Source organism: Haliotis cracherodii, unplaced genomic scaffold (genome assembly GCF_022045235.1).
Source record: "Haliotis cracherodii isolate W230 unplaced genomic scaffold, xgHalCrac1.p SCAF_17, whole genome shotgun sequence".
Lineage (NCBI taxonomy): Eukaryota > Metazoa > Mollusca > Gastropoda > Lepetellida > Haliotidae > Haliotis > Haliotis cracherodii.
This window is the reverse complement of record NW_027266272.1, coordinates 2,815,340-2,834,487: the sequence shown is the minus strand read 5'-3', so window position 1 is coordinate 2,834,487 and position 19,148 is coordinate 2,815,340. Positions and strand designations below refer to the sequence as shown.

The 19,148-nt window shown below is 39.9% G+C and overlaps 1 protein-coding gene across 1 annotated transcript in view; it reads right to left on the bottom strand.

Annotated features, from left to right (window-relative positions):
• Positions 1-447: 447 nt before the first annotated feature.
• LOC139464232 (asparagine synthetase [glutamine-hydrolyzing]-like) overlaps positions 448-19,148 on the bottom strand; it is a 28,652-nt gene continuing 9,951 nt past the window's right edge. Inside the window, exons 2-10 of the mRNA XM_071245754.1 lie at positions 10,923-11,210; positions 9,360-9,594; positions 8,671-8,853; positions 6,992-7,084; positions 6,587-6,714; positions 5,692-5,818; positions 4,999-5,206; positions 4,012-4,249; positions 448-648 (exon numbers count right to left, since the gene is read on the bottom strand). Coding sequence (XP_071101855.1) covers positions 448-648; positions 4,012-4,249; positions 4,999-5,206; positions 5,692-5,818; positions 6,587-6,714; positions 6,992-7,084; positions 8,671-8,853; positions 9,360-9,594; positions 10,923-11,171 — 1,662 coding nt within the window. The 5' untranslated portion in view covers positions 11,172-11,210. The remainder of the gene's footprint in view (positions 649-4,011; positions 4,250-4,998; positions 5,207-5,691; positions 5,819-6,586; positions 6,715-6,991; positions 7,085-8,670; positions 8,854-9,359; positions 9,595-10,922; positions 11,211-19,148) is intronic.

Genomic DNA, 19,148 nt, shown 5'->3' with positions numbered 1-19,148 from the left:
CCCTTTTTCTGACTTGTGCCATATGTTGTTGTTTTTTCAGGTGAACAATTGACTTGCCTTTGCATGTGTTTGTGACGGGTGCCACCAGTGGGCCAGGAAGCGCTCACCTTTTCGTGAACACCTGGTCTTATCACTATTTGATAGTGCAATTAATGCAATTAGTCATAATATGGTCGACATAGTCGATATGGAAATGGTTTTGTTGCCTTTATTTTATAAGTTGTTCTAATGCTCTTTATTAATTGATAAATCAGTTAATATTGATTCGTTTATGTTTTGAAAGTCATTTCTGATAGTTTCCTCCAGAACTGATATTTTTTGTCAGTTCTTAACTCTTCTTATCCTCATCTTTTTTCAAAAATGATGAAAAAGAAATGGTTTTACCCCTTAAAATTCATTTAAAATGTTACCGAGGCCTTGAATGTTGTAAACGTGTACACATAATAATCACATTTGCTCATAGAGATTGACTGTTCTGGCTGAAGGGTCCGTAGCATCCACCCAGCGCGGCATCCACATATAGGGCACCCAGCCTGACTTAGTAGGGTAGTAGTTCTCGAACACCTGCCTGTAGTAAAACGCTTCCTTCGTCCTGGGTGTGTTGAATGGGAAAAGGGATGCTGCCTGTTCCATCTGCTCATCATTGATCTGAAACAGTGAGTTCGCTATCAAAGCTGTGTGTATATAATAGCCTTTTATTTTCATCAGCACTGTCACCTTGAATTTAGTGAACCTAAACCCTTACCCCGGACAGTGTCATGCAACCTATGTATGCGTATCAACAGGTATCGTTCCTCTTAACAATTTGTGCTTAATAGCCAAGGAGCTCTGTCGTTTTGTCCGTCTCTCTTCAGTTATTCAACTCCAGTTTAGTTTGAGCAAGACATCTGGTTGCATGTTCTTCTTTCAGTGCTTCTCAGAATCTCAAATTTCGTCCAATCTGCCTGGATGTTTATATGCATGCCTTAACGACTTAGAAGAAGAACTAACTGGCAGTTGGATGGAAAGATAAGGGAGAAGCCTTAATCCACTCGATCGGCTTTATCCATGAACTACACTATGTCAAGCAAGTCTCACAAGCATTTATCTTTAGCATTTTCCCAAAGAAGACCATGGTTAACAGTTGCAGCCACCCTCTGCCTTGGTCCTTTCTGATTCTGGACACATGGTCAATGGACTTTGGAGATGTTAGCTTACTCGATCCACACCTGATGAAGACCAACACCTATGCCAGTGCTACTCTTTTCAGTGAGATGGAACATCCATGATCCAGACGAAGGTCAAACCTATAACAAGTAAAGCTTGCTGGGGCCTTTACCCTTCATCGGTATTGAGAGAAAAAGGCCTCCAAACCGGCACTCCCCTATCGTAAAGATAAGTCAGTTGTACACCCGAAATAACATGGGAACGAGTCAAAACAGGGAGTCGCATCAGACATCATTTTGGTCATTAATGCGTCAAATTTGGAAATGTCCTGCACGTGTCGACCATTCATATTTTCAAAGTTTGACCAAGGCCTTGAATGTTGTAAGCCTGAGGACAGTTTTGAGTAAGAGTCACATGATGCTCTCAAATAGATCATACCCGATTGTACCTCAAACGTATAGAAATATAGACACCATTGGTTGGATTTGCTAGAATATTTCTCAACATAAAGGGAAAATTCACAATTCAGTCTTGTGGACAGCATTTTTTGCATAGATCTAAATATTAAACAGACTCGTATGGATCAGTAAACAGAATAGTAAGGAGAGAACAAATTCGTTCCCACACATGCCTATTTCTTGCCTCAATATCAATTCCCCAAATTACACATACCAATGAGGAAATGCAACATTCCATATATTGCTTTCTTTAAGTTTGCCGTGTGTGGAAATGGAGTACAAAGTAGAAAAATCCAATGTCTTCATTGAATTGAGATTGCAAATATTCAATCAATCCCTTTGAGTTTGTATGGATGTCCATGGTATCAATTCCACTTTCCTCAAATATGTTCTGAGAATATAAAGAATGTTGTTCCATGGTTGTATTAAAAATTATGGTTTATCTTTGGGACTTGGTTATAAATGTACTGGACCTTGGTCCAAAAACTGACTAATCAAGAATCATTGTCACGTCGATCCATTCTCCTTTTTGCACTCATTCATATAGGATAGTAGAGACGACCTCTGAATTTACATTGCCTGGATGGTTAGGTGGAACTGAGCTGGTGCAAAATATTTTGTACTGAACCAAAATGATTTGGGGTCAAGATGGCGTCTCCTTGGTGACTCAGAGCTCCTGTGTTTACCATTTTCGTTCTCGAGAAATTGATTCAAACAGGTTCCTATTTTTCCCACAGATTCTGAGGCCAATGTTTATGAAACTTCGAACTGATAGTAGTTTCAGTAGAGCAAGTATTGAAGGAAATTATGACTTCCAAATCAAAGGCCTAGGACGGTGAGGATATTCCAGGTACATCACAACGGTTTAGAAAAACTAACGTCGCTCAATTCAAACGTTTATAAGCTTAAGCACATAAAGTGCACACCTGGCAAGAATTGATTACTCTGGAAGCAATATAATCACTTGAAGATAAGAGTTAAGAGTTATCTAATATCTTATTTTAACTTAAGTACACCAAGTGCCTTATCATGCACAGGTTGTTTGAATGCCCTTCAAAACACTGTGCATACAACAGGAATAAAGTCCAAAACTCAGAGTGCACACCTGGCAAGAACAGATAACTCTGGAATAATAGAATTACTTCAAGATAAGGAGGTTAGAGTTATCTCCTTTTGTTGGAATCATGACTAGAGTCATGACCAGGTAATCATGTGAGCAAAAACCATATACATTCTGTTTGTGTAACATGTTCGATTGAAAACATACGGGAACATTCGGTCCAAATAAGGAATTGCATCAGACATCCTTTTGTCACTGATGCGTGAAATTCCACTCAGTGTCTCCTTTCAAACTGTTTGAAAGCTTCACTAAGGCCTTGAATGTTATTACCCTAATCAACAAAGAGGATTCATGTGGTGGTCTTTGAAATCTTGGTCGAAAAATCATTCTGGATTGTTCCTCAAAATTTGTTTGTAGAAACCATAGGTTGGAGCTGCAGGAATATTGCTCGACATAGAGGGAAAGTTGTTGACAGTGTAAAGCTGAAGTCCATTTCAATTTGGGAGAAGAACGCCCCAATGGTCTTGTGCTAGAGCGTCCGGGGTTCGATCCCCGACCGCGTCATACCAAAAGACGTTAAAAGATGGTACTTGTTGTTACACTGTCTGGCGCTCGGCATTAAGGGGCTAAAACAAGGACTGGTCGGCTCGGAGTCAGTATACTGTGTCTGAGTGGGGTATTCATGTTAAACTGCGGCATGGTATCTCATAGAGCTAGCCTTATAAATCGGCATCACTCCGGACTAGTACAAGCAGCCACACAAACACACACACGTACATGCACGTCGCTATGTAAGTGCAATAATCTTGGACGTGACGTTAAACCCCAATTCACTTCACCTCACCTCATTTGGGGGTGCCAAACTGTGCCAACAGTGCCAAACAAAGAACCACGATATTACCTATATATATATTTGGGGTGAAAATAGCCATAATAAGATATTGTTTCAATATTTGATTCAAACCTCTTCATGACATTCAGATGTCATCATTAGTGGGCTCAAGCAAGTTTCAGCTTCAATGGTTCGGATGGGCGCCGGACAACCAGGTCATGACATACGCTCACCTTACTGGTGAGTTAAAAATTTGATTGAGACCCGTGAAGATCCGGGGTAGAATAGACGTAAAAGTCGACTAAGCTTGTCGTACGAAGCGACTAACGGGATCCGGTGGTCAGGTTCGCTGACTTGGTTGGTGCATGTCATCGATCCCAATTGCGTGGATCGATGCTCATGATATTAATCACTGTATTATCTGGTCCAGACTCGATTATTTACAGACGGCCGTCATATAGCTGGAATATTGCTGATTGTGGCGTTAATGAATCATGTTATAAGTCCTTGCTCACCTGCTTATCACAGAAGTTTTGAATGATCTCAAACAAAGGATCTTTGACAGCTGTCACTCCATCACTGAAGGCTTCCTTGGGCCTCCACAAGATGTCCTTGGGAAGGAGGTTCATCTCATCAAAAGCTGACCGGAGGAGGTACTTCTCCACCCCTTTCTGAGGGATGCGGTCCTCGTTTGGGAGGGACAAGTAGTAGCTGGTGAACTGATGGTCAAGGAAGGGGACCCGGATCTCCAGTCTACAGGAAAGGTATTAATCTTGGAGCTTTCAGAGATAGCAGTAGGTACGAAAGCCTATTACGAAAATACATTCGTTATTGCGAAAAAAAGATTCATTATTACAAAAATAAATTTGTTATAACGGGGCAAAATATTCGTTATTTAGGGAATAATTTCGTTATAACGGAAAAAAAGATTCGTTATAACGAACTTATATCCATAATAACGAATCTTTTTTCCATTATAATGAAATTATTTCCGTAATAACGAATCTTTTTTTCTGTTATAACGAATTTCTTTTCGTGTCCTTTCCATATTTCAATTTTGACTCTTGGTAAGGAAAGTCTCATTAAATATTTTAAAAGTATTTACTTTCTCAAATGACTTAACACCCTAACCCTCACACCCTATACTGGATTATCCAATAGTAACATTTACTGATTGTCAATTTATGTATATGATTTACTAAATTCAATGAAGTTATTGGAGATGTCAAATGATGAAAATTTTCTCTGAGCATGCTTCACGCTGAATTTGATTTGTGCTTTTAATTTCAGAGTAATCTCACGTCACGGTCAGACTTGTGGGGCTCGTTTCTCGCCGATGGTTTATCGGAAATGTCCAACTACTGGTGACAACGTTCAGCAATTCCCCTGACACTGAGCTCCCTGGACGCACCCCGAAGATGATGAAGTCTCCCGTACAACCAATTCCTGTGGATATTATCTACAAATGGCTGGTGACCGCCCCAGATGATGAGTTGACTTACCCCCAAGCTGCCGTGGCCCTGTCCCCTCTCAGCACGTCGTACATGTGGATGTCCTTCAGCAGTCTCCGACTCTCCTGGTCCGCGGCCTCAGCTGATGGAGCTTTATTGAAGTAGATATACCCCTGGGTTAGCTCGTCAGACCCCTCCCCGGACAGGATGACCACGGTGTCTGTCTTCTGTTTGATGTACTTGCTGACAAGGTATAAACCTGGAAAATAAGACCTGACACATGACATCGTTCATACAATCTAGTACATTTCTGGTTCTATTGTGAATTTCTTATCGCACTCAGCAATATTCCAGCTATATGACGCCGATCTGTAAATAAACGAGTCTGGACCAGACAATCCATTGATTAACATCATGAGCATCGATCCACAAAATTGGGATACAATAACATGCATCAACCAAGTCAGCGAGACTGACCACCCGATCCCGTTAGTCGCCTTTTACGACAAGCATAGTCGCCTTTTACGGCAAGCATGGGTTGCTGAAGACATATTTGAACCCGGATTTCAAAGGTGAATTTCTTATTGAAGAGTCTTTATATGTTAATGTAGGTTGAAATAAGCCAGTCTTTATGTCATCATTTCTACTTTTGTTATGTAATGTTCCATGTAAGTAAATGTTCCAGAATTACATTCATATGCTATACGTTCAGCCAGTTAAGTATTTGCCAGTAGCCATACATACATATTGAAGATCTGATGGTTGTAATATCAAATGTCTCGATGTGACGAATTACTTCATCTAGAACTCTGCAGGCTTCTTGGGGTGTGAAGATAATTTCATGATGTTCAGTGTCCAAATGTTTCGCAACCTGCAGCAAAACAAATAGCGACAAAGTGAAATTTTAAACATCAATAGTATCAACGCTGGAAACAATAAATGTTTAACGTTAGTCGAGTTCATTTACGATTATTTTCCTTGTGGGGTATTCACACGGCACAGCTAATTGGTACAACCTGATGTATGCAATTTACTGTATGAACTGTGTTTAGTTTTCTTGAAGCTGCCTCTGCATTTAATTTTTTCACCCCAGTCTTTAATATTGTGATGGCATGTAAAGTTAATTTACGCTGGTGATGGAAAGAGGAAGTAGTTGACAGCTCAACATCATTTGTATTTATCTGTAATATATCTGTATAGAGTATTGCAATTCTGCTAGAGCCACCTTCCTCGATGTCATTATACTTCCCTCCATGTCAATAGAGGAGTTCTGTATCGCATAATGTGATGCCGCAAGACTAACCTTCCTGGCTGCCATGATATCGGTGCTCCCCTCCATGCCAAAAGAGAAGGTCTGTATGGGGTAATGTAATGCTTCAAGACTCACCTTCCTGACCGCCATGATATCTGTACTCCCCTCCATGCCAATAGAGAAGGTCTGTATGGGGTAATGTAATGCTTCAAGACTCACCTTCCTGGCTGCCATGATATCTGTACTCCCCTCCATGCCAATAGAGAAGGTCTGTATGGGGTAATGTAATGCTCCAAGACTCACCTTCCTGGCTGCCATGATATCTGTACTCCCCTCCATGCCAATAGAGAAGGTCTGTATGGGGTAATGTAATGCTTCAAGACTCACCTTCCTGGCTGCCATGATATCTGTACTCCCCTCCATGCCAATAGAGAAGGTCTGTATGGGGTAGGACAGTTTCTGTTCTTTGGCATTCTTAACCATCAACGCTGTTACCAGACTCGAGTCTAGACCACCTGGAGAATGGTACAATTAGATAGCTTATTGTGTATAGCACTATCCAGCAAATGCCAACCTTACTGTAGTTTAAAAGATTACATGGTAGTGGTTGGATAATCCCCTTTCACTGTAAGTTATTAATCGTGTCCCTGATAGTTCAATGACCTGCCTCACAGTGTAGCAGAACCACTTAATGTGTTCTTAGGGAGAACACTGCCTGGAAAACAATGACAGCCTTTATAACCAGGTAATAATACTCTTGCACTCACATGTTGCAATCATAGACAAACTCACCTGACAAAAGACAACCGATCCTTCTGTCGGCCATTAGTCGTTTCTTGACAGCCGTCTCTAACAGTACCCGGATGTTCTCTGCTACATCACTTCCTGTAGAAAAATAGATCGCATTTGCAATATAGGACAATATGTAAAATGTCTTGTTATATCAGCATTCTCTTCAACTGTTTGAAGCTTTTACCAGTTCCTATGCCATTGGATTCCTGGCAAGCATATCCGTTCCCAGCAACCTATGTTTTACGTACGTGGCGGATAAATGAATCAGGTGGTGAGGCTCGATGACTTGGTTAATTTTATGTCATAGTATCCCAATTGCATTGGTCTGTCCTTGTGATGGCAATGACCAGCTTATTTACAGACCGCTGTTGTATCGCAAATCGGACTAACAGATTTCTATATTGGTCATCCAAAATACTCGTTCACAGCACCTTCATAAGAACTTGAGAAAAGCTCCTTTCAGTTCCACAATAAAAGTATTCCCTCGAATATGTTTTTCTTGTTCTTTTTTTCATCAAATCAATCCGCCGCCCGAGTTGGCCACGCCCTCAACAAACAAGTTAGATAACTCTTTCAATATTGTCTGAATCGTGAGACGGCACTGAGCAATATTGGTGACTCTGTTTGTTGACATCATCAGGCAGCTGCAGCTCATCTCGAAAATGCAGGGTAGTTAATGTCACCCATGTGTGTGTGTGTGTGTGTGTGTGTGTGTGGTGCTGGGGGTGGTGGTGGGGGGGGGGGGGGGGGGGGGGGTGTTTAATATACCTTGATACCGTACCATTTGTTGGAATAAAAACTTTACGGTAAAATTCTGTGTTAAAACAATAATTGCTTCACTATGCTTAATGATTAATCAACTATCACTAAACTCATATTCAAAAGAGTTATGTCATAATATCTGTCAATTTGATAAAGGCCCGGTAGGTTTGCAATTATCGGTTACCGAGCAGATATCACCGCAGATTCTCGGATTGTTCAATCATTTTGTTTGATGCCAACTTGAGCAAGATAACTTCATACGTCTAAAAAAAATACCGCAAATTGTGGTACAAGAAAACATGCATCTTCATGAATTTTTAAATTTTTAAATATTTTCTTTCATGACCCATGACATAATCGATGACATGTCCTTCATTATTCTTTCATATCTTAATATATATTTTCAGAAGTGTTCACTCAGATTCTGTAACTACTGTAGTAGAAAGGGAGTTAATGTCATTGAGGATGAATTCCATGTACTCTTTAATAGTAATTTATATTCTGCCCTAAGACAAAAATACCTTGTTAATCTTCCTATGCCTACTCATTACAGTAATTCTCATGTAATAAATATTCTTAGTAATCATAATGAGCAAAAATTGTTTCTAGTTTGTAAATTCTTATATTATGCTCACAAAATAATTAATGATAAATTCTGTGCCCTGTAAATGTCATGCTCACATGTCTGTATTTTGGGCCATTGACCTTTTACTGAATAAACATGTCTGTCTGTCTGTCTGTCTGTCTGTCTATATATTTTCAGAAGTCAATAAGAATGGTATTCGTTTCTGTAGTGTAAATGGAAGAAGACCATTTCAAAACAGTGCATAGAATCGTTTTGTGGACTAAACAGTGTATACACTTACATGACTTTGTTTCAATAAATGCACACAACTGAAACACAAAGTACCCCTTACCTAATGAGTCGGAGTCTACAGGTGTTTTGTACAGGGGTATGTCGCCAATAGAATGAAACTGTTTCATCTGCCGGAACGTGGCTCGTCCGTTGTTGTCGAGGTCGTACTGTTCCACTGTACCGGGGGCGACGGGCACGATGTCAGCAGCCTCGTCAGTTAGGCTGTGACTCAAACCAATCAAACCTGTATGCGGAGTGAGTGAGTGAGTTTGGTTTTATTTTACATTACTTCAGTTATCATTTATTATGATGTGTCAGACCGTGGAAGGCAATCCCAATTCACATTAGAAATTTGGTGCTGACAGACAAGAATCATAATCGAATTGAATATAGAAGTTAAACCCACCAACACTGGATCTTTGAAACTCTTAGGAGTGTCTTCGTCCAACTTCAAGCCTATTTATAATCAGCATGTGTTTGTAATATAATTGGTGGTGAACCAATCATTGTCAACTTGCTTTACACAGAAATTAAAGATATGATCATTCTGAAAATGTACATCATCCTTATTTAATATGTTCCATTTTATTTCACAGTATCTGAAATTTTGTTTCTAACAACTAATAGTATCTCCGTTTAACACTATGTAATATGACAACTGATGAGTCTTTTTATTTGTATTATCTTTACTTTACTTTTTAGTGTTACTTAAATAACCTTAAGCATATGTAAGATAGTTTAACATCTGACCTTTTGCCTCTGAGCACACAGCTAGGAAGCCATTGTCTGTCACAAGCTTGAAGCACGGGCGAACTCCAAACGTGTCCCGACCAATGAAGACCTTCCTGTTAGCCGTGTCGAGGAGACAGAAGGCGAACACGCCATCCAAGTGGGAGGGGAAATCAATACCATATTTGGCATACAGATGAATGATTGGTTCTCCATCGCAGTCTGTGTTCAGATGGAATCCATGTTCTTTTGCAACCTATAGGAATATACATGCATTTTCACCCCAAACTGACTTCAACTGAGAGATATCGCTTCTGTGAATTTTTGCACACAATTCACAATTCTTTGCAGGCCAATGTAACGTCACAATTTATCTTACCGCCACAAATGACATCACTAATCCATCTGCCACTGAAGAAGTTTAGTTGTACTTTATAATAAAAAAATACTCTGTGTTAAATATCATGTATCGTTGACTAGAATAACATATTTGCCATGACCAGATCATGGCGTGCTGCATGTATAACCAGGACCTACTAGGACATAACGGGGGTAGCCTAGTGGTTAAATCATTCGATCTTCACGCCAATGATCCGGGTTCGATTCTTCACTAGGGATATTGATGAAAGCGGACATAACAGTGTTTTAATTGTTTTGTAGTAATAGCTTTGATTGTTAATGGCAGCTCACTGATTGAAGCGGTCGTACAATATTGAAGAATGGCAGTGACCTGAACTTTGCGGAGTCCAAACTCCATCCCAGCGCTTGCAACCAATGTAACCCTCCCGGTACAGAGGACTACGTTGTGAGGAGCTTGCTTACAGGCTTGTAACAGTTCTCAACTTCCGGAACTGACTATATGTGCTTTTGGGTAGCAGTTTCCAGAATGCTGACTACCTTTGTAAAATCGAGACGAGGTCTATTCGAGGCCTCCTTTTTACGACCTGATTTGCGTCTTGTCTACATACCCAGTGTCGACTGTGTTCGTGTCGGAAAACACGACATTCTGTGACAATACTGGACAAACGTGAGTGCACTGATGTGTGTAATAGGGCCTATTATTTATTGCTGCTGCCGGGGGCACGGGTGGCCCAGTCGTCTAAGGCGCCGCCATTCGCTGTGCAGAGTTGCGTCCCTTGGGCACGCCAGAAACCTATGATTGTGGGTTCGAATCCCGGTTCGCCCCAATTATGTTTCTAGGTTTGTCAGCTACATACCCGTGCTCGTGGGTTTCACCGAAGTGGTAACTGTCTGAGACCTGCATCACTTCGGGCTTTCCTCCCACATTAAGCTGACACGCCGTAATATAAATGAAATACTGTTAAAAGCGGCGTTACACCAAACTTACTCACTCACTATTGCTGCTGCCATATATTTGACCCATTGCATTGGCATTTACGGTTGAAAGCCAAATTCGCCGTGTGTCAATATAATTTGTTAATTGTTCATTGATCTTTGGAGATTATTCAATCATTTCGCAATTTAGTTATATGGTACCAATTTCTCAACCAGTGTTTATATATTTCTTCGCGTTTCAATTTGGAAACTAACATGTAACAGATAATTATTGATATACCGACGTACTGATTTATAGTTGTAGATCTCCCCGTTGTATATCAGCCATATGTGAGGATGGGTGTACAGTCTCATTGGCTGCATCCCTCTGACGTCATCAACGATAGCCAATCGGTGGAAGCCGAGACAACAGTTCTGGAGATGGTTGATGTTTTCTATCCTGAAGGCGTCTGGTCCACGATGTGCGACCTTATGGGCAGCTTTACACTGCACGGAGACATTTACATCACTACCGAACACGGCCCAGATCCCACACATGGTGATACAGTCACACGCCCTAAGGAGATAGCAATTGCCCTGTTATAAAAAACACACAAACAAAAACAATTGATAGTGAGTCAGTAAACACTGCTAAAAGCCACAGCGGCTAACAAACAGTGTCTATTTGGACGCCCTGAAACTATCGTACATTCATCGTCAGTATGCAACAGTTCAGATTGCTGTCACTGACAAAATATTCTGATGTCGTGTTCCTATTGAAATACGACCGCCTCCGTGGTCTAGTGGTAGAGCGTCTGCCCGGAGAGCGGAAGGTCCGGGGTTCGATCCCCGACCGCGTCATACCAAAAGACGTTAAAAGATGGTACTTGTTGTTACCCTGTCTGGCGCTCGGCATTGAGGGGCTAAAAACAAGGACTGGTCGGCTCGGAGTCAGTATACTGTGTCTGAGTGGGGTATTCATGTTAAACTGCGGCATGGTATCTCAATGAGCTAGCACTATAAATCGGCATCAGTCCGGACTAGTACAAGCAGCCACAAAAACACACACACGTACATGCACGTCGCTATATAAGTGCAATAATCTTGGACGCGACGTTAAACCCCATTTCACCTCAACTCCTATTGAAATAATTTTGTCACGATTTCGTGTTATAGATATGATAATATATTAACATTTCATCTTGGTTTCATGCCTGTAGTAGATTCATTTGCATCTATTTTAGAATTCGCCGTGAGAGTATTTCGTATTTCAACCTTTGCCCTGTGATGATATATTCACATTTTCAAATTCAATGTCAAAATGGATAGAGCTATCGTACGAAAAATTCACTCATCAGTCTTATGTGTCGTTATTATTCACATCGTGGGTTGACATGACACTGGATTACAAATATATCAGAATATGAACATGTTTACACGCATTGCAGTAATAGCGCGTTGCGAATCTAACATAAACTTGATTCGCATGAGTTCAGTCACGAGTACGATCAAAACATTGAAGCCTTGTACATCAAGACTGGGGGGTATATAAAAGATATATACATTCAAAAATTGTATTCGACCCAAAATACAAACGTTATCGAAAGTTACTAGGCTGAAAACAGTCGCCAAACACTGCATAATTATGGTCCCGTTGTGACCATTTGCACAATTACACATGCAGGAATGGTATACAGAGCAATATATCACAGGTAATGAAATAATCACAAAAGCTATGCCACGTTTAACTGCATAACACAGCGAGTGGCGGCGGTGTGGATGAAACCAATAGGAGCCAGCCAAACCCAGATTGCGAAAAACTTCAACTGTACACCTGCAGCCTTCGTCAGACTGTTTGAACGTGACAGACTGGCAGTGCACAGGACAGGGCCAGATCAGGCAGACCAGGCCTGACGATGCCACGCGATGATCGGTACATGTTCGTCACAGCGACGGAAATAGTCGCCGTTCTTCCATGACCAGCTCGCTCATCAGACTTAAACCCCATTCAGAATTTGTGGGATCGTCAGATCAGGGCCCACTGGCACAGAACTATCTTTGTTACAATCTATCTTAGGCGGCTGCAATAAAACTTTACAATCACCGTACAATTGTCCTATTCCACTTGATGATCTTAGCGCGATTGTAAGACGGCTTTGATTTAAGATCGCGATCGTAGCTTAGATTGAAATCTTCGACGGTGGGGGTACGAATATCTTAAACTCGACTCATGTCTACAGTCGTCTGTAAACGCGCAAAGCTTGCTGCGCATACAATAGGTGAAACCGGTAAAGACACACAAAACGTACCCCCATCCATCGCACCTTGCACAGTTTTAAGAAAGGTCCCAAATATTTGAAGGAAACGATTACTAGAATGATAGCATATATTTTTGTCGGCATTGGTACTGTCGTGGTTGGGGAATTGTTTGATATTGCAACAAGAGAAACATCTAATCATGTTTGATTTAGATATTAAAATACGAATAAATATATTGATATATTTGGACATAATTATTATGAAAATTAAAATATAAACACGTTAATGTGTGATCGTCATCTATTTGGGGGAGTTTTCATAAATTCCTAAATATATCCTTCATGTTTTCGTTTTGCCCCTATAACAAAGGATGTTATGAATACCTTTTCAAAATAAAAAGACGGAGGATTTCAAAAATGCATGGATGGCAAATGAGTATGATAAACAATCTTTTGAGAAAGGAGCTGTTGACTATGTATTCACTGGGTATTAATTATCTTTATAATTATTTTTAAAAATGTGAATTTTACTGTTGCTATTTATGGGATATTTCACACAATTTCTAATGTCACATCATGCTTATTTGCTTGTTTGACGAATACTTGTAATTTGTTCATTTAAATTCATATATTAAAACCTCTGGTCTCCGCCCACTCGATTTTAGACTTAAACATGTATGATTTTGCGCTTCAACTTGTATTCATTTATAGATTAATGATAAACTAAAGACAAAATAACTGAAACGAATGTGACCCCCAAAAAATACAGAGGGAGCTCAGCGATTCTCCTACATTAATACACTGGGCAAGGTAGATTCTACTCCACGGGCTTATAATAAATTGAACCATGCAATATTCTATTTTATCAGGCTAAAATATTTTAAAATGTTGTTTAATATTGGACAGCTTTCTCACTGTAAAACATTCCATTCCATTACTCAACTATAGGCACAATATTTTCTTGGAATATCAAGTCTTCAAACAGATATGAAAAACACATGTCAACATACCAAAATAAAAACAAGTGCGTCTCATTCACTCGTCGGTCTCTGTGGAAATCTTCCCAAACATGATTTACTAGATCTTTCTAGTTCAGTCATAGATAATATTATTATTTGGAAACTGAAAACACGTGTATCCATTAGATAACCACAACAATAGATCAGGTGTTTGACATGACGTTATTTACGTCACAACAAGCAAGGTCAAATTTCGCGCACCTGTCCAGACGACAAATTCACAGCAGCGGGAAATCACCGACCGCCTACACAAATAAAATTGCAGATTGTTACGTCATTGAACGAAAAAATATAAAGCGTTTACTCATTGCTAACATTTCAGAAAGCATACCAAATAAGAGTTGAAGACTCGCAATAGATTATCATACGTTAATCGAGAGTACAGTCTATATCAATAATTTGTAAATCTAATATTAATTACATCTAATATCAATGGCAGAATGCTGGAAATACGAACTGTCGTGTTATGATAATATATTCAATTTTCTGATATTTGTAATGTGTATTTGATGATATATATACATACACAATTGGTTATCAAATATCTTGTACAATCACAGCATGTACCATGTACATTAGACTCACGGAAAGTACTAGTTTCGGCAAAACATCATGGCGCTATTATCACAGTTTCAATGAAAGGAAAGACAAGTCGAAGTCTAACATTACAGCACATCGTATTCAGAAGCGTTTAACCCAAATACAAACAGGTATTGCTGTCATCATTTTAGAAGTTGTGTTGATGTTTTCAATTGTTGTATTATGTTATCGACAGAAACGGGGACAGAGCTACCACATGTCAAACCGCCCTTGACACAATTTATTTACAATATGGCGTCGACTCACGTTAGATGTCGTGGACACACTTTTGAAAATTCCCTTTGCGACAAAATGTCAAACGGTAAGGGCAATTCATTCACAGGGTCAGGTAGATTGAGCAATCACACATGACTCTTAGTCAATTCATATGAAAAAAGTAGCAGTTATTTGTAGAAACGGGCCAGCATTAAAGACAACTGGTAGACAAGAAATCGCGGCACAGCTATGATGCAAACGTGCCCTGTCGATCACTTCGGCCTGGGTCATTCAATGTTTACGTTTTGATCATGAACTTCCTGCCCATAAATATATACTATGCCACCTTTATATAAACGATCATATCTATATTTCCATATCTTATATTTCAATATTTTCTGTTAATCAGCATCATAAACAGAAAGACAAACTGCGCTGCCGTTTCGCCTCTCACGCCGTGCTAAGTCGCCACGACACACGGTCAATAAAAATATGCAATACTTGAACAAAACACTTCCGTTGCGGACTTAACGTTAGAAGTCTTACGCCAATAACTGTGCAGTGGAGAAAAGTAAATATTTCTGACCCGTCTGATCAAGTTCCTGTTCAAACTGACTCTCTGATATTATAATAGTTACGTGCATGTGACATGGGAGCATAATAAAAAAAAACGCCGTCATTCAACATGGTCGAAAAAGGTCGAGAAGAGCAATAACAACTTTACTAATCTCACTATATTTCGCATTCTGTAGCACTGTTTAAAATATGAGTTACACGATGTTAAAGCTGAGACGATTAGGGTGATGATGTTTATAATTTTGACAACACAATTCATAGTTGAAGAGGAACACATATACAAATATGGTCCCGTGGCAGTAAGTGGGTGTGAAAAGCGAGGGACAATATATCGTCCCGTGGCACCAAGAAGATTAACCACGAGGCTACCCCGCCGCCCCCATGTTCCTTGAGACGTCATGCGGACGTCACCTATAGTGACATACGCATTGATGAGGATGCCAACCCAATCCTCCACTGAATCCCAATTACCAACTATTATTTTACTCTAATCCTCATTGCTCACCCCTGAATCTCGAATCCTACTTTACACAAATGGATGTAATTTCGTATACCCGCATCAAATACATCACCATCGAATAGCATTCCTTCTTTGTTTCGTTTTTAGCCACCATCAAACATGAGTGTGTACTTTAGCTCGCCAGTTCATATATTTCAAACATACTTCCATGAAATCTCTCCCTTGAAGCAGGTCCCATATAAACATTCATGAATTCATAAACGATTTTTTTAAGAATTCAATTTTAATGAAATGTATTATATATCCATTCCTGTCATCAAAAATGAGCTCCCGTTTATTATATTCATATATGCAATCAAAATATATTGTATCATATCAAATAAATCCTCTGAATGTCGACAATAACATTTTGGAGAACTTGATTGGAGAGCTTATTTGTAAACAAAATGTGTCTGTGAATAACTATGAATAAATACTAGTATATATTCTCCATCCATTAAAGAAAGTTCCAATGATTAAGGAGGTATGAAAACCGAAATAGTGTACATCTTCACCGAAACGAAATGAAGCTACCTACCTTGACAGTAGAAGACTGGAACGCCGTGACACACAGAAAACACCACAACGACTGCAGCCTGTCACGTTGCGCATTCGTTTGACCAATACATGAATATATATTGGGTTTCTTTACAAAATACGATAGAGCTGTGGGTGTATGTTAACTAACTCAAGTTGAATGATAACAAAATCGAGTTCCCCACAATAGGATCAAGACAACTACCCCTGAAGATTCTATCTGGCTGTTCTATCAAATTTGTAAATGGTGATGTCAAAGTCTCTGCTGCAGCGTGAAACGTTTCTTTCTTTCCAAATTGTCACTAGGAATATGTCAACTATCTCTGCAAATCAGGAGCACGGGTTGCCCCGTCGTCTAAGGCGTCGCGATTTGCTTTCCAGAGTTGCGTCCCTTGGGCGCACCAGAAACCTATGATTGTGGGTTCGAATCCCGGTTCGCCCCGATTATGTTTCTAGGTTTGTCAGCACAAAACCTGTGCTCGTGGGTTTCACCGAAGTGGTAAACGTCTGAGACCTGCATCACTTCGGGCTTTCCTCCCACATTAAGCTGACACGCCGCGATATAACTGGAATACTGTTAAAAGCGGCGTTAAACCCAACTCACTCACTCACTCTGCAAATCATGTTTCTTTCCACCAAGATTTCAAAGTGATTTCAAAGAACGCCGTACGACTCTTGCTCAAAAGTTGCTTGATCAAACTTACATCAGTCATCAGTAAAGCTTTCACAACCGTTTTACGTTAAAAATGCGGAGGACATTGTGTTGCATCAAAGACAATAATCATGTCAGATCAGTTCCCTTTTTTAACTTGTTGCAAATGTTCCGAGTTTTTTCAGGTGAACAATTGACTCGACATTCTATTCTTTCCAAACATTTGATTTTTCAACTTTGTACACCACTATCCCACGTGACACACTTTATTCCTTGATCCAATGGTCTTTTGCTACAGATACGGTTACATACCCATATTCAGAGGTTCGGGACAATTTTTCAAAATTGATAGCAAATGCTATCTGAAGATTACAGAGGAAACAATATGTGAAATGCTGGACTTGATAACATCAATGCAAAATTTGGGGATAAGGTATTTTGGCAAGGAGGAGGAATCCCCATGGGCACCAACTGTGTTCACATTCTTGTGGATCTGTTTTTGTATGCATATGAATCGGAATGTCTACACGGATTGGCAAAGTCAAAACACGTTAATTTGGCCAAGAAGTTTAACTTCAGCTTCAGATGTATCGATGATCTGATATCGTTCAATAACCATCAAATAGCCAATTCCCTTCCACAGATTTACCCACCTGAACTAGAAATATAGGAGACCAGTGTGTCCGCCTCATTTGTCCTACAATCGTCAGAAATTTCCATTGAATATGGAATGGGTTTGTCAGTTTTATTTATTGATTGTGCATGGGTTTGTGACTTATGCCACAGGTGAGGCAGGATATGCTCACCTTATCGCGAACATCTGGCATGATGATTAGTCGGAATCATACAATCGCTTTTGGCCAAGATTTCTTATAAATATGGTATTGCTTATATTTTCTTCACATTTACACCAGCAGCAAAATCCTGGGCAATCAGACAGCCCGGTTTCTCATACAAACACTCGTATGTCAAAATTACTACAATTCATATTTTTTAAAATCTCTGAATTACTACAGTGCAAAAACTCAGTAACTCAAACAGGTGATCATCAGCTCAGGGCCCTTGCCCACTTTACACGCAGCCAAGAAAGCAAATGGGACTTCTCCTAGGAATATTGTGGGGCATACTATGTCGCTAAAGATAATGTGTTTGTGCCAAAGCTGGACATGTGCTGACACGGTGTTAGACAGTTTCAAATCCATTGCATAATCTCCATTTCATATTTACATTTGGATGCAAAATCACACATTGACGGTTTCGAGTGGGAAGCGACTGGTCCTGAGCAGCAAAGAGAAAGTGTTCTGCTTCACTTCAACCAAGCGAACAACTATCCAGGGTTGCTAATCTTCTCAACACACCTCACATAAACTGATGTCGTGATCCTTCAGAGAGTCTTTCCTTGAAAACTCGAGGCTGTGCCGATTTGATATTGACACTCATTTCTGCATCGTCCAGCAGTACAGAACACTCAACAAATTATTATTTTTATCATTAATCTGATTATTATTGTAAACATTTGGATGTGCATTAATTAGTTTCTAACTGCTCCAGGGAATTAATGCATGTTAAACAATAAATGTTGAGTAGAGCGTGATATTCACTGGGGCGGCGCTATCGTGTTATTGGGTAAACAAAACCATTGTATGTTTATGTATTAGTCAAACGAACGTGTGCGACACGACAGGCTGGGGTCACTGTGGACCCTCAAGGTGTGTCTCGGTGTTCCACTCTTCCTGGCTGATTTCTTAGGTATTTGTATTACACAGTGACTGGTTCTTGATGTGTGAACGATTATCAACATTGTAACAAAATACGCTTTTTGAGATGGAAATAAAATCAACAAAACTATTGCATTCCCCGGCTGTCCACGAGAGATTATCCTCTCCTATCCTGAGGTCCGCGCGTAGTATATATATGCTTCAGTCAGGATCTTGAGTCTCTACCCCAAGGCTTTGTTAAATCGCTTACGATGGTCTGGCTACTGGGGTTTCGTTAGTAAGTGGTTACGGGACATTGTTCAAGTCACTGTCTTGGTTCTGATTTAGTCTGGATGTACTGAACTAAACTTAGTAGCTAGGGTTTGTAATACTCAGTTTTTCTAATAATCCGCAGATAACCAACTTTTCCGTGATTGCCTAGCTACTTAGTAACTAGTGTTTCCAATACTCCATTTTTCTAGTAATCTGTTGATAACCAATC